A 16532-nucleotide genomic window follows, 5' to 3' on the forward strand; every position below is an offset into this window, starting at 1 on the left:
CTTCCACTTTAAAACCTCTTGCCCTTGTCACCACTTGCCTAACTCCGCAGCATTCTGGAATGGCCTCATGTCCATTGTTTTTGTCTCCTCAGTTACATTCTAAGCTTGTTGAGGGCCAGAGATCATATCTGATTACTCTTTTTCGTTCTGGAACAATATGGATATTCTCATAGTAACTAACTAAAAAAGTTTTTCACAAGTTCCTCCACAACAGAAGGCCAAGTTTACAGCATTAAAGACCTAAATTAGAGTTGTAACACAGGATAAAATTTCATTCCTAACAATTTTGATTGTAATGTTCAAAAATTATATTCAAGACCCAAAAAAGGAAACCTAATTTCAAGTCCTGGGAGCAACTTTCAAATGTAGTTTTGTAATAATGAAAATATTTGTATGGTTAGTGTTAAGTAATTGGAGGATAATGAGAAAATAGGGTAGAGAAATATAAAGAATAGGGGCTGAAAAAAGATTGATACATTTACTGCATCAAAATTAAAAATTAGTTTGATAAATGACTATACAATATTAAGATAACTAAAGAATGGGAAAAAATCTGTAATATATATAGCAGAGAAAGCATTATTACTGGGGAAATATAAAGAATATATATATACATGTCAATTAAAAAAGATAACCCAATAAAATGGGCAAAGGCTTATATAAAGCAGGTCATAAAAGATGAAAAGAAACTGCAAATAAAGATGTTCAACCTCCCTAATGATCTAGGAAATGAAAATTAAAATGGCTACCAAAAATCGCATATTCTAGGACCAACCTCTCATTCTTTACTCTAGTGAAATGCACCATGCACAAGATGACATGCTGTGAACAGTTGTACAATGTTTATAATAATGAAAAATTGAAACCAGCAATCAATCCATGAGTAGGAGATGAAAAGGAATGAGATAACTGCTGTGTACCAATATACATGGTCTCTAAGTCGTACCACTGAATAAAAAGAGCAAGTTACAGGATCATACACACAGATCCCTTTTATACTACAACCACGAGCACAAACAGTATCATCTAGTATTTAATCTTATTTACAATAGTTTTTTAAAAAGGAGAACAGAAACGCATTCTTTGAATAAAAATTTATAAAAAAGAGAAAATAAGGGAATTAAAATTATCCACGGTAAGGGTCAAAAGGCCTAGACAGAAGTAGAGGTATTACTGACCAGTGGGAAACCAGAAAGGGGGACACCCTTTCTTCAATGCTCTTTATTAAATTTTCAGTTCAACCTATTCTGCCTTGGGTACCTTATAATTTATATTTCATTTTTAAGATGATGTTACTCTTTTCTTCAATTTATTTCCCCAGTTGAGTCAGCTCTTATATCATCATGTTTTTCTATCCATTTAGTTAGCAGTTTTTGAATTTTGATTCAAGGTGATTTTTTTTTCTTATCTGCAAATGCTTGTTTAAGGATATTTAATTCAAGTTTGGAGGTGTTCTGTTAAAAATTTTCTTTTTCACTGGTTTTCTAGGAGGAGAATTTTCATAAGCTTAAGTATTTTGATTCTCACTTGCTTTTTTCTTATGTTACTTTTATATGGATGTCATTTGGTACATAATAACACCTTCTCTAGGTGGTATTATAAATTATCTGCACATAACAATAAGAGTTACACACAGACAGGAGTATGGAGTGGCTAATTAGGTTTCTAAATTTAAGAGTACCTTCTTCTATTGCAAAGTGCAGTCTCTTTAACTGACAGCATTTTTTTTTTTTTTTGTAGATAGATGATGGGGCAGGAATTAGTGTGTCTTAGGGTTCTGTGATTTTGCAAGACTCTTAATATTTTTCTTTTGCTTCCTTTTTTCCTGTTACAATAAAGTCTCTCTCTTACATATTAGAAGTTAGCATTGGCTTCCTTCTGTTTATGCTGCACATGGGGAATGGGTGGCTTTGTTGTCCCTGTTCATTTGTTTGATTTCTGTAAGGTGTGTGAAGTAGCCATCAATGTTTTTCTGCAACATGGAAATAATTTACCTTAGCTAGAGAATGTGTGATAATGTATTACATGGAACAAACACAATCAGATTGATACTGATCACTATGTATGCTGGAGAAGTAGTTATGATTGCATTTCATATTGTGTTTGGAAATCAGCCCTCTTGACTAGAATCTTATCTTCTCACCCAGATCTCTTAGCCATTTTATCTTCTATTTGCATTGAAAATCTTATTAAAGGTGAAGGAATAGAGAAGGTAGAAATATTAGCTGCTTTTCTTAAATCCCTGACTGTAATTCAGCTAAAACAGTATTTCTCTTGGCACTGCTGACATTTTGGACTGGATTTCTTTGCTGTGGGGGCTGTCTTGTGTACTGTAAGATGAGTTCTTGGCCTCTAGCCACTATATGCCCATAGCATCCTTTCCTCTCTAATTATGACAACCAAAAAATTTCCAGACATTGTCAAATGTCCCCTGGGGGGCGACATCACCCAGTTTGAGACCACTGAGTAAGAAGGTGAGTTTTAGGAGCATATTAAAGTGCTGAAAAGATATTTAGGAAGCATAGTACTGACAGGCTTGTAGAAGAAAGTAGATATGAAACAGGCAAGTAGAATCTCCAATGCTTAGGATGTAAGCTAAAAGGAGGACATCCCCTTAGCAATTAGAATGAGGTTTAGCAATTAGAGTGAGTTCCCAGAGATAGTATCTCAAGCCACAGAAAGAAACAAGATCATTAAATAGGGCATAGTGTGGTTTTGGTTTGGGAAGGGGGACCTAAACCAGGCTTTTAGGAGACATCAATGGTGAGACAAGAAAGCATCTATAGGAGCCATTAGAAAGGTCTGGAGAAAACTCACTGCAAACCGAACTTTGAAAGTGAAAAAGTTCTGGGTAGAAATAAGGATCTAATGTGCTCAGGATAGGAGTTCATGGCAAGATTTAAGATATAAAACTAGCTTTGTAGCTCTTTGAAGACATGTACAAGTTAGCACGTAGTGAAATCCACAAGGGCCTCCTAAGTAGAGTTTAACTTACTTAACCTCCTTCTGTGGAGTTCCAAACTTATTCTTCTTGCACAGGACTTGACCATGATAAAGTCCCACCAAGGCCTTTGATTCTTTGGTCATTGCAAGCTCTCCAAATTTCTGAAATTTAAAGGAACAAGAAAAGGTAGAACTTCGCAGTCTCAGTGATGTGGATTCGTTCAGTTTGGTGTCTCTGTGGAGCAGAGGTAATGTGTGCAAGGCCACAGCTTCTCAGGGGTCTCACTGGTCCCTGAACTGCAGAATTCTGTCTCCTACTGATGTATCTTTTCTTTACTCTTCTCGTTTGTAGCACTTTCCGACTACTGCTTTGAAAAAGGTTTTGAATATAAATGAGCTCTCATTCTCTACATGAGGTTGTGGTAACCTTTTTCATGGAACTGGAGTATCAGAGTCAAAAGGACCTTCACAATCATCTCAACCAACCCTCTCATTTTAAAGACTGGGAAAAGGAGGCCCAGAAAAATTTAAGCAAGTGACCTTGCTCAAAAGCCACACTGCTTCAAAGTGGCAGAAATGGAACTTGAACCCAAGCAGTATGACTTCTAACTCTAGTTCTCTTTCCACTGTAGCAGGCTGCCCACATGGTACCTACCTCTTTAAAAAGTACCTTTACTACGGAGAACAAACAATTCTCAACTTAGTGGTGAGGAGCATGAGATTGGGTCTGAATCCTGGCTCTGCCATTTCCCAGTTGTGAAGCTTTCTTCATCCGTAACGTGGGAAAAACAATGCCTATTTTACAGTATCGTGGGGATTATATGAGAACACTAGTAAAATGACTAAGTCTCGATGTTAGCTAATATCACCATGAATATTACTGGAATTTACTGGTACAATTACATGGTTTCAAATAGTATTTTAAGGAAGAAATCCCTCCAGTAAAGTTGCTATCATGTTCTAATAAAATATGAAACAATGTTTTACAGAATCAATGCTTTACTAATCTTGATGCAGTAGGTTCTATATAATAAACCAGTGATTTTTCAAACTATGGGTAGAGATCCATCAGTGGTCATGAATTTAGCGAGTTGTGATAAGCAGAACAGACAGGAAATACCTAGTACAATGCACACAGTGAGGACAATTATTGATTCATGAAATATGCTTCAATTTTACCATACATATGTATATGTGACTTGGTTATGATGTAAAAGAATAAATCAGAAATGAACTGTAATAAGCAATGAGGTACAAGAAATGTTTTCTCTGGAATTTGTCATGAGCTCTTCAGATATCTTTTGTCCTGTTATCGAAGAGTAATCGAGTAAGTAATGATTGCTTAAAACTTAAAAACAACCCAAACCACTTAAATCTGACATATCACCAATTCAGAAAGTGAAAGGGGTGAAGCTGGTTCCTGTGTTCCTTTTCTTCTTTAAGTGGGTACAAAACATTTTCTTGTATTTGGTGTTCTTGTATGTAATCAAAATTGAAAGGGAACAACTTTACCTGAGATTCAGAGAGATAGCCAGCATCTTTCCCTTGCTCAATTCCAGTCTTCACCACCTAAAAAACATATAAGGTACTTGGTCATTGTTGGCTTGTTTAAGGATATTGGCGAGATGTACAATAATGCTAAATAAAACGGCTAGTGTTGTTAGTCTTTAAAGAGTAAAGTCTAGATGAATAGAGGTAGGGGATCATGCTTCATATTTTATGTACTTTCATGTCTTCCATTCAAAATATATCTCTTGACTGAGTCACTCTCCAATTCTGTGGTCTTTGATTATATACTCTCCTAATCTTAGACCTTCTAGATTGAAGAGTTCTGTTTTAAAGTCTATTTTTAGACAGAACTCTCTTCAATCAACACTGTGATCATTTCAACTGTCTTTGATTTTTTTCAGAACCTCACTATATCATATCTTTTTTATAATTATGGCACCGGGAAGGCACTGAGACAGTACTTTAGGTACTGACATTGACTTTGACTAAGGATACAATACAGCCATCAATTTTGTTTCAACTACCTCTTTATAAATGTCCAATATTTTACTGGGCATTTAGACTGATATGACATAGGTTCTTGGCTTATAACTGGTAGTTTTAAACTCATCAACTAATAAGTATGCCTGGCACTGATTATCCCCCAATACATCAATTTATGAGTCCTTAGAGCTTGCTATCTTCTTCCCTTATTTTTGGTACTTTAATAGCAGAATTAAGAACTTTCGTAGTAGCATACATGGTCCAGAATGGCAATAAAGAGTACTGTGCTATACAAAGGGAGGAAATATAAGAAATCTGAGCATATGGGGAAAAGACTCACGTCAATTATTTTCAGAGGTGCAGGATAAAGACCTTTGGTCTGCTTTTGTACTTTTTCTTCCACCTTTTTGTAAACTTGTTGCCTGACAAATGGAACATTCATGGCATACGATGTCAATTCTGTAAAGTAAAATCCTTTTAGATACTTATTGGCACTAAGCTTTCCTCGTTAGTTTGTTCTGTAAACTCAATAAAAATGCAGTAGTTCTAGCTATCTGAAAGAATTACTCTCTACTCTGATATACAAAATCTAGATTTCAACCTAAGCACGTCTTTGAATATAGTTTCATTAGTTGATAAATGCTGGGTACATGGGTATAGTATTCCAAATACTCTACTCTTGTATTAATGTCTAAAATTTTCCAAAATAAAAAGTTTTTAATAGTCTTAACTAACCAATGTAAGGTTCAGAACTTGACCTTAGAACATAGTTGTTGCACCTTTTAAGGTTGACTTTACACTTCAAGTAAATAATGCATTTATCTCTTCCTCATTTAAGATTTGTAGCAAATAAAATTAAACTCCCTGGAAATAAGCTTTGCCTTTGCTCTTTAATAACAAAACTCACTTTCCACCAATCCCTTGGCTCTCTTTGGAGAGATTTTCTTATCGGCTAGTCCTTTGGCAAAAGTAATTGCAACTTCTTCTAGGTATTCAATTGTCCGTTCCTCTGGAGGTTTTAATCCTGGTCCTGTAAAAACGAACGCAACAGACTGGAATGCAAATCAGGCTTAGATCAGTCCCAGGTAGGCAAAAACCTAGGCATGCCAAAACTAGGCATGTTCTGGTACCCACTTCTGGTACGGCTTTCCATGTCGGACCTGACTGGTTGATGGCATAGTCATGAACCATGTGCCCATAGCTAAGGAACCCGCAAATAATAAGGACTGACTGTATTCTGACTACAACAAACTAAACTGGAAATCAATAACAGAAATATATCTGAAATAACCCCTAAATATTTGGAAATTAATATTTTAATACTAAAATATTAAGTAACATACTTCTAAATTACACACAGATCAAAGAAGAGATGACAAAAGAAATCTGAAAATATTTTGACATTCATGGAAGTGAAAACATAATATTAAAATATTCGGATAAAGCAATGCTAAGAGGGAAATTTATGAATTTAAATGTTTATGTTAAAAAAGAAGAAAGGCCTAAAATCAATTGTCTAAGGTTCTACCTTAAGAAACAAGAAAAAGAATAAATAAAATGCAAAAGCAAGCAGAAAGAAAGAATGAAACAGCTGAAATCAATAAAACAGCAAACAAACAAACAAAACCGGAGAAAATCAATGAAACTAAAAGCTGGTTCTTAGAAAAGATCAATAAAGTGACTCATCAGGGCAAAAAGAGAGAAGACGCATTATCAATATCAGGCATGAAAGAGGAGACGTCATTACAGATTATAAAGATATTAAAAGAATAATAATGAAGTACTATAAATAACTTTATTGCAATATCAAGTTTAATGAAACAGATAAAATCTTTGAAAAACAAACAGCCACAGCTCACTCAAATGGTGAACTTAAATAGCCCTATGTTTATTGAGGAAATTGAATTCATAGGTAAAACCTTCCCAAGGAAGAAAACTCCAAGTCCATATGATTTCACCAATGAATTCTATTAAGTATTTAAGGAAGAAATAATACCAATTCTACACAAAATCTTCCAGAAAATAGAAGAGGAGGGAATATTTTCCAACTCATTTTATGAAACCAGCATTATCCTGATACCAATACCAGGCAAAAATATCACAAGAAAGGAAAATTATCCCTAAGACCATTATTTCTCATGACAAGACATAAAATTCCTTTACAAAATTTTAGCTGATCCAGCCAACGATACATCATGACCAAGTGGAGTTTATTCCAGGAATGCAGAGTTGGTTGAAATGGTCAAAAAATCAGGGTAATCAACATTAATGATAGACTAAAAAAGAAAAAGCCCACACAATCATCTCATTAGATGCAACTGACAAAATTCAACATCTATTCTCAGCAAACTATAAATAAAAGGAACATTATAATCTGATAAAGGGCATATATGAAAAAGCAACAACTAATACCATATACCTACAGCATCAGAGTGAACACTTTCCCCTAAGATTGGAACAAGTTAACAATATCTGCTTTTATCCACGTCTATACAGTATTGTACTAAAGATCTTAGCTACTGTAGTCAGTCAAGGAAAAGAAATAAATGCCAACCAGATGGGAAAGAAAGAAGACAAAATGCCTTTATTTGTAGTTAACATGATTATTTATGTAGAAAATCCTTAGCAATCTACAAAAAAGCTAGAATAAATTTAGCAAATTCACAGAATGCAAGGTCTATGTACAAAAATAAATTTTATTTATAAATATTAGTAATTAATGACAAATTAAAGTAAAAAAATATACTGGTCCAAAGTATGAAATACTTATTCGTAATAACAAAATGTGTATAAGATATGTTCAATAAAAAGTAAAAAATAGTGCTAAGAGAAATTAAAGATGACCTAAACAAACAGAGTTATACTCTGTTCAGGATGAAAAGACTCAATATTTTAAAGATATCAATTCTCCCCAAATTGATACATTGATTCAATGCATTCCAATCGAAATCCTAGCAGGTACTTTTATAGATATAGATGATTACAAAATTTATATGTAAATGCAAAGAAACTAGTATAGGCAAAATAATTTTGAAAGAAGAGAACTAAGTTGAAGAGGGTCATACTACCCGATTTCAAGCGTTACAACAAAAAAACAATCATTAAGACAGTGTGATACTGGCTTAAGTAAAGACACACAGATAATTGAAGAGAGGAAATCCAGATACAGACCCTATATATTTGGTCAACTGATTATTGACCAAGGTGTTCAAAGGGGAAAGAGGACTTGTGCCAGGACATTTGGATATTCCTATGCAAAAATGAAAACAAAAACAAAAACAAATGACTCGATCTTTACCTTACACCATATACAAAAGTTAACTTGAAAAGGATCACAGACCAAAATGTAAAAGCTAAACTACAAAATTTCCAGAAGAAAATATATGAGAAAATCTTTGAGATCTTGTGAGGAAAAGATTTCTTAGCTACACTACCAACAGTATGATCCATAAAAAAAGACCTTGGACATCATCAAAATTAAGAATTTCTGCTCTTAGATAATGAAAAGACAAGCCATGGACAGGGAGAAAATATCTGAAAATCACAAATCTCATAAAAGACTTGTATCCTGATATATAAAGAACTCTGAAACACAATAATAAAAACAATTCAAACGAAATGGGTAAAACGTTTGAACAGGCGCTTCACCAGAAGATATACAGAAGGCAAATAAACACATAAAAGAAACTCAGTATCTTACAAATTAAATCACAATGAGATAGCACTACACTCCTATTAGAATGTCTAAAATTAAAAAGACTGACCATGAAAACTGGTTGGTAACTAGAACTTTCATATAATGCTGGTAGGAAAGCAAAATGGTATTATCACTTTGGGAAAAGTTTGACAGTTTCTTAAAAGCTAAACATACATCTACCATATGGTCCAGGCAAACTGCTCTTTGGTATTTGTCCAACAGAAATGAAACACATGTCTACATAAAGACCTGCGGATGAATGTTCGTAGCCGCTTTATTCGAAACAGCCTCAAATTGGAAACAATTCAATTGTCCATTATTGGGTGGATAAACAAATTATAGTATATCTATACAGTGGACTAACACTCAGCAATAAGAAGGAACAAACTGCTGACATATACAACAACACGGATAAATCTCAGAAGCATTATGCCAAATGAAAGAAGACACGAAAAAACTACATACTAGAAATATCCTATTGTATGACTGTGGTTGTGTTTACACAGCTATATACATTTGTAAAAATCCAAATTGTATATTAAAAAGTGACAAATTTATTATTATGTAAATAACATCTTCATAATGCTGATTTTTAAGAAATGAAAGAGGGTGATGACCACACAATCTGGATAGTGATTTCCTTGGGTGAAGGGGAACAGAGAAATTGTACACAGAAGTAACACATCAGCATACAACTACTGTTAATATTCTCAGGTTAGTTATTTCACATGTGTTTATTATATTACTAAAACAGCAAAAATGAAGGTGGGTTATCATGGATAATGATACAGGTAATTTATGAACCAAAAATAATGACTTAATTCTGTATGCCTGTGTCCAAATTATAAAATAAAAAAGAAATTGGGGTGATGTTGAAATGATTGAGTTATTATAATTTTTAGAAAACTTCACTCTTCAGAATGTTGACTCTTAAGAGTTTGAGTTTTACTCTAACCAATATTCAAGATATTAACTCTTTAAGAAAGTAAATAATAAGACCCAACTGTGAGGCATGCTAACACTTACCCAGGGGTTCTACCAATTGGTCAACCAATCCCATTTTCTTTGCTCTGTCTGCACGAATACTTCTACCAGTCAGCATCATGTCAAAAGCAGAAGGCACACCCACCTAACAGGCAAGCAAGGATCGAATGTCAGAGTCACAATTATAGTCAACGAATCATTCGACTGAGCAAAATAAGTACTAAAGTGAGAAAAGGCAAACCAAAATTGTTTTGCTATTTACTGATCAGTTATATTTTACATACTGATACACATTCAGTAACTTTTGGGATTAGGAATCTTCAGCTGAAGCAAAATTGTCTTTATATCTCTTCTTTTAGCTCAGTATGGAATTCATAAGGTAGAGAAATTATTTCATGTTTCCTAAAATTGTGCATTTATGTTATTCTGAGTTTCTTTTCTATCATTTATAAAATATTTAAAATTCCTATACTGGAACTAGTGGAGACTCTAAGAAACCTTATAGTTTTGACAATGTCTTTAGACAGAATTTTAGGCTTAATAAAAATAGAACTCAGCTAAGGGATTCTTATGTAGGTACTAGAAGAATGGCTCCTAACAATATTCAAATACAAAGTATAACAAAATAAAAGAAAAGAAATTCATCAATATTTTCTACACACATATAGGCTTATTCATTCTTTCAATAAATCCTGTTGACAATTCCTATGAAGGAATGTATACTATTTATTATAAGGAAACTAACACTATAAACCTTCCTATTTTTGTGCCCAGCTCATATCAACTTTCCTCCACGAGTATTTCTACTGAGCCTTGTTTTCACTGAGGAATCTATAGTGCCAGAAGCTGTGAGTTGAGCGGGCCCTCAAGTTTGATATTAAGATTGCTCTGTAGCCTCTAGGTCCTTCCTGTCCTTCCTCTCTCCTTAAGAATTCAGGGGCCTGATGGGCCTCTTCTGGTTCTATAGAATACAACAATGAGATCACCTAAATCAAGGAAAAGGTCTGCCTTTTACATTTATCATGAAATATGACTTTTGGATTTGAAAATCTGCTAAGATGGCACCGCACAGAGAAGGAACAGATTAAACCATAAGCTTCAGAGAGGTAAAACATGTACGTTATTTTCTTTATCCTTCTTCAGGGGCTAACAAAGGACCTTGATCAGTAATTTTGATCAAGGAATTAAAACAATAAAAATTGAACTGAAAAAAACAAATAACAGGAATAAAAATGTTACTGATCCTATATACCCATATTTTATTTGGTTTCTACAATGAATACCCATATTATGCCTTTTGCACAAGAGGAAATAGATCTAAAGGGCTAAAGGGGCATATAGGTACTGAGGTTCTAAGGTTCACAAAGAGGTCTTACACTCACCATTTTGGGCAGCCTTTGTGTGCCTCCTGCTCCTGGTAAGAACCCCAGTAAGACTTCAGGGGTACCTAATACTGTTTTTTTATCTTTTGTTGCTATTCTGTATTGGCATGAAATGGCAAGCTTCAAACAAATGAAAGAAAATTAGAATGTTAGCAAATGTAACTTTATAACATCTTAGGATCTGTGAGAGTCTAAAGATTAATTAAAAAGAAATCGGATAACCCATATTTCCTTAGGCTGCCATTTAAGGCTTTCTACAATTTACCTTTCCAGCCTTATTTTCACACTTTTCCCCTAATTTATTGACCTTTTTTTAGGTTGCAGATCTCTTAAAAAAAAAGTCTGCTGAAAGCTATGGAAGCTCTCAATAGAAAAATGCACACATGATTATATATGCACCCCAAGTTAAGAAGCTCTGTACTCTATAGAAACTCTCCTTTTCAATTAAGCAGGCCTACTTATAATGTACTAATAGGCTCTGCTCATCCCTGTCTTGGCTCACAGCTCGCCTACGTGGAATGCTTTTTTCTCCACTATTCTGATTAATCGAATTGTGCCAATTTTTTAGGCCTTGGCACAGGTTTCCTTAATTAATATGCATGAAAGTGTCTAGCATAGAGCACAGCATGTAATAAATGAGCAATACATGTTATTTTCTTTTCCCCTTTTTTCCTACATGCTCCAGTCTAGTAAGCATCTCTCCTCTCGAATCTTGTATCATTTACCATCTTTACTACTCACAAAGCACTTAAGTATATGTTAGTACATATAACATATAATGTTATATATTATATTATGCTTTGTGTCTCAACTAGACTTAAACAGCTCAAGAGCATGGATCGTGCTTCTGAATCTTTGCCCTGCAAACTTGAATCAGGTTTTTAGAACTGAAAGAGACCTAAGAGATCTAGTTCAAATCTTCTCAATTTATAAATGAAAACATCACACTTTGGTTCACATGCTCTGTGCCAGGAGAATAAGGACTAAGACCTATTCAGAAGTTTGATAACTAAAAAGAGAATTTTTCTTAGGCAAAATAGTAGCCTACAAATTTATAGCTGGTGAAGCCCACCAATGAGCTAAATAGTGACTTTGGAATAAATCTCTACCTCAAGTCCTCCTCCTAAGCAGGATCCATTGATGGCAGCCACAATAGGCTTTGGAGACTTCTCAAGTTTCTCAAACATTCTCTGTGCTTCCTGTGAGATCTCAGTTACCTCTTGAGAGGACTTGCAAGTGGCTATCATGCTGCAGTAAACATGGAAGTGGAGAAGAGAAAAAAATAAAAGATGAAATTATAGCCTACTTTGTTAAATACCTCAACTACTACATCCTCATCCTATCATAGACCAGTATGTGGTAGTAAATCTTCAAAAACTCGGAAGTTGAAAAATGGTTCTGCCTCAGAGAGCATTAATATCACTGACATCAGCCCTTTATAAAGACTATTAAGTTTCTGGATCCAGACACCATGAAACAAAACATGTTATATAATTTATTTTTACTTCTAGAACAAATCATTAGATCATAAAGATCTGTACATGAGAAAATCATCTTCCGGTAAATATTTTCACTATCACATTAAAGATTTTTCCTATGAGGTAGCTTTCAGATTAAACAGCAATCAAAATGGCAGAAGAAAAAGCTTTCAATACAACGGCATAGATGGACCTAGAGGGTTTTAGGCTAAGTGAAATACAACAGACAGAGAAAGACAAATACTAAATGATCTCACTTATATGTGAAGTCTAAAGAACAAAATAAATGAACGAATAAAATGGAAACAGATTCCTAGATACAGAGAACAAACTGATGGTTGCCAGATGGGAGGGGGGTTGGAGGGCTGGGTGAAAAAGGTGAACAGATTAAAAAATACAAATTGGTAGTTACAAAACAGTCATGGGGAGCAAAGGGAGTATAGTCAATAATATATAATAATTATGTATAGTGGCAGGTGGATACTAGACTAAATAGGGGGATCACTTCGTAAGTTATAGAAATGTCTAACTATTATGCTGTACACCTGAAGCTAATATAACATAATACTGAATGTCAACTGTAATTGGGGGGAAAAAAAAAAAGCTTCCAAGTTGTGATCTAAAACCTTAAATAGATGCCCTAATAGTTAAAAAAGCTCTGTTATAATAATGTTATAATCAATGTTCTTTAAGTTGTTTGTTTCATTTGCTACTTACTCTGTTTCTGATCACATTTAAGCTGTGAATCTTGTACTTCTGACCAAAGACAACTAGTCTTCTGTCATTTCATATGCTGGAAATTGCTTATCCAGCCTCATGGAAGCTGCAAGTATTTTCCTATGGATTTAGGTACCTACTGACAGGTATACCAGTGTCTCAACTAGGCTCAAATAACTGAACCAGAAGATAAAACATTCGATATAATTTTGTTTTTTCTAAAAATAAACATTATACAGAATATTTAAAAATTTCTAGAGACTGGATTAAACATGGCGGCGTGAGAGACATTCCCAGATCTCTCTCCTTGAAACAACAATAAGCTGAATACCTAAGACTCAACAAAAACCACCCAAACTGCACACCAGCACATCTGAGCATGGGATCTGCGCATAAGAGCTACCACAGGTCAGAACCCTGGGTGTCAGGCGGTGGACTGGGAGAAACAAAGAAGCTGCCTCTCGCAGCAGCCGGAGCTCCCTGCAGGAGGAAGGAGAGGGGAAAAGGAGCGGCGAGTTCCCTGAATAGCCCTGCCTGGGACTGCTGTGAGCTCTACGCGGCCAGTGGCAGTGCCCAATCATCAGAGGGTAAAAGGCAGAGAAATGGGGATGGCAGAAAAGCGGGGTGGAAGAGAAACAACAGCTGATTTTTACCAGCCACAGCTCCAACTCCCAACCCAGAGGGCCCCTCCTCCCATACCCATGGAGATGGAACGCTGCAGAACCCCAGGGGAATATGAGCAAACGCTACCGAAACTGTCACTAACACTGACAGGACCTAAGATTGAAGATAGCGAGCATGATTAAACATCTATAAGGAAAAAAAGACATTATTAATACTTTATATAAAGCACAGATTCAAGAGGCTTAGACGCCACCTACTAGAAACCAAAAGAAAAACACCTTAATTTGCAACAGGCTAGAGACCATTATATAATAAATCTTTCTGGAATAAAAAAAAAAAAAAGGCAGAACACACTTCCATTAATGTCTAGGTGGAGAATTAGTCCATTAAACACCATGAACAACCAAGGTGACAAAGTAGCTCAGAAAGAGAAAAATCTCCAGAAAATAAGCTTACAGACATAGAAATATGCAACTTAAATGACAGAATTCAGAATGGTACTTCTGAAAAAACTCAGTGACATTCGAAACAAATCATATCAACAATTTCAAGAACTGAGAAAACAACTAGATGAACAGAATGAGTTCTTTAGCAAGGAGACTGAAATCCTCAAAAAGAACCGAATAGACCTTCTGGAGATAAAGAGCACACTGCAAGAGTTGAAAAATGAAATAACAAGCTTGGGAGATAGAGTCGACCAAATAGAGGAAAGGATCAGTGATATCGAAGACAGAAATCTAGAAATAAATCAGAAAGAAGAAGAGAGAAACCGAAGAATGAAAAATAATGAAAGAGAAATACAAGAACTAGCTGATAGCACCAGGAGAGGAAACATAAGAACAATGGGAATTCTCGGAGACAAAAAGGAGCAGGGATTAGAAGGCATTTTCAGACAAAAGTTGACAAGAATTTCCCACATCTAAAGAATGAGATGGAGCTTGGAATTTAAGAAGTCAATAGAACACTCAATTATCTCAACCCAAAAAGGCCTTCACCTAGACACATCATATTAAAATGATCAAAAATCAACGACAAAGAGAGAATTCTCAGGGCAGCCAGGGAAAAGAAGACAGTAACTTATAAAGGAAAACCCATTAGATTATCACCGGACTTTTCAACACAAACCTTATAAGCCAGAAAGGAGTAGAATCAAATATTCAAACTATTAAATGAAAGGAACTACCAGCCAAGAATAATGTTCCCAGTTAAGCTCTCCTTTAGATATAAAGATCTTTCCAGACATACAAAAATTGAGGGAATTCTCCACTTCGAGGCCTGCACTACAGGAAATTCTGAAAGAGGTCAGCTCACTTAAAACAAAATGACAAAAAAAAAAAAAGCACAATTAGGAGTAAGGTGACTAGCAGGCTGGAAAAAGCAGAAGAGAGCAACTCCTACAATGAACAGGGCATTATAAGCTTAAAATAAGAAGACATTTGCTATAGCAAGAAAGTAATGAACATTCAGCATATGTAGGGACAAATGGAGACAATGACTGAAAAGGGGAGGATTCAAAGATCCAAATTCACCAAGGGGAATGGAGATAAGGTAGGACTGTATATATACAACTACCCTTTTCATACTTGTAATGATAACCACAGGCCAAAGATTTAGAACCGAAGTATCCAACATAAAACAAGGAGGACTAGAGGGAAACCCACAAAAACTAACCAAAATAAAGAAAACAGAAACACAAGGACAAGGAAGCAATAGAAACATCGAGCTACCAGAAAGCAAAAGATAAAATGGCTATAAGACCTCATATTTCAATAATCACTCTAAATGTTAATGGACTGAACTTAACAATAAAAAGGCACAGAGTTGCAGATTGGATCAAAAAACAAAACCCAACCATATGCTGCCTACAAGAGACACATCTCAGTTCCAAAGACAAATATAGACTCAAAGTGAGGTGGCTCCATAGTATAGTGGTTAGCATGTCTGCTTTACACGCAGAAGGTCTTGGGTTCATGCCCTAGGTAGAGTCATGGACCATATCCCAGGTGCACCAAGCCCCAGGTGCACCCCCAGGTGCGCCAGGCCGCTCTAGTGTGCCAGGGGTGCCAGGGCCTAGGTGCACACTGTGAGCTGGTGGGAGGAGACACCCTGCCTTCAAAGATCCAGTTCTTAAGGGGAAATGGCAACATACATAGTTCAGGGGTAGAAGTGGGGATGGGAGGAGGGGGAATGAAAGAGGGAGGAAAAAATATATAGACTCAAAGTGAAAGGGTGGAAAATGATATTTCCAGCAAATGGCATTCAGAGAAAAGTGGGAGTAGCAGTACTAATATTGGAGGAAATAGACTTCACAATCAAAAAGGTAAAGAAAGATACTGAGGGACAGACACTTCTTAATGATAAAGGAAATCATGCACCAAGAAGATATGACACTTATTAATATCTATGCTCCCAATCAGGGAACTCCGAAATATATAAAGCAAAACTAACAGAACTAAAGGGAGAAACAGACCAAAACACTATCATAGTAGGGGACCTAAATACCCCACTGTCAGATATGGACAGATCATCCAAACAGAATATCAATAAGGAAATAACATCCTTAAATGATACATCAGATCAGCTGGACATAATTGGCATTTACAGAGCCTCCCATCCCAAAACAGCTGATTATACATTCTTCTCTAGTGCACATGGAACATTCCCAAGAATTGACCACATACTAGGACACAGAGATAGCCTCAACAAATATAAGAG

At 35.4% G+C, this 16532-nt stretch overlaps 1 protein-coding gene across 1 annotated transcript in view; it reads right to left on the reverse strand.

Annotated features, from left to right (window-relative positions):
- HADHA (hydroxyacyl-CoA dehydrogenase trifunctional multienzyme complex subunit alpha) overlaps nt 1-16532 on the reverse strand; it is a 40544-nt gene that overhangs the window by 11712 nt on the left and 12300 nt on the right. The window contains exons 5-11 of the mRNA XM_006910293.3: nt 12108-12246; nt 10999-11118; nt 9659-9761; nt 5843-5965; nt 5276-5394; nt 4456-4512; nt 2996-3105 (exon numbers count right to left, since the gene is read on the reverse strand). Coding sequence (XP_006910355.1) covers nt 2996-3105; nt 4456-4512; nt 5276-5394; nt 5843-5965; nt 9659-9761; nt 10999-11118; nt 12108-12246 — 771 coding nt within the window. The remainder of the gene's footprint in view (nt 1-2995; nt 3106-4455; nt 4513-5275; nt 5395-5842; nt 5966-9658; nt 9762-10998; nt 11119-12107; nt 12247-16532) is intronic.

The sequence above is a fragment of the Pteropus alecto genome, unplaced genomic scaffold, assembly GCF_000325575.1.
Source record: "Pteropus alecto unplaced genomic scaffold, ASM32557v1 scaffold61, whole genome shotgun sequence".
NCBI lineage: Eukaryota > Metazoa > Chordata > Mammalia > Chiroptera > Pteropodidae > Pteropus > Pteropus alecto.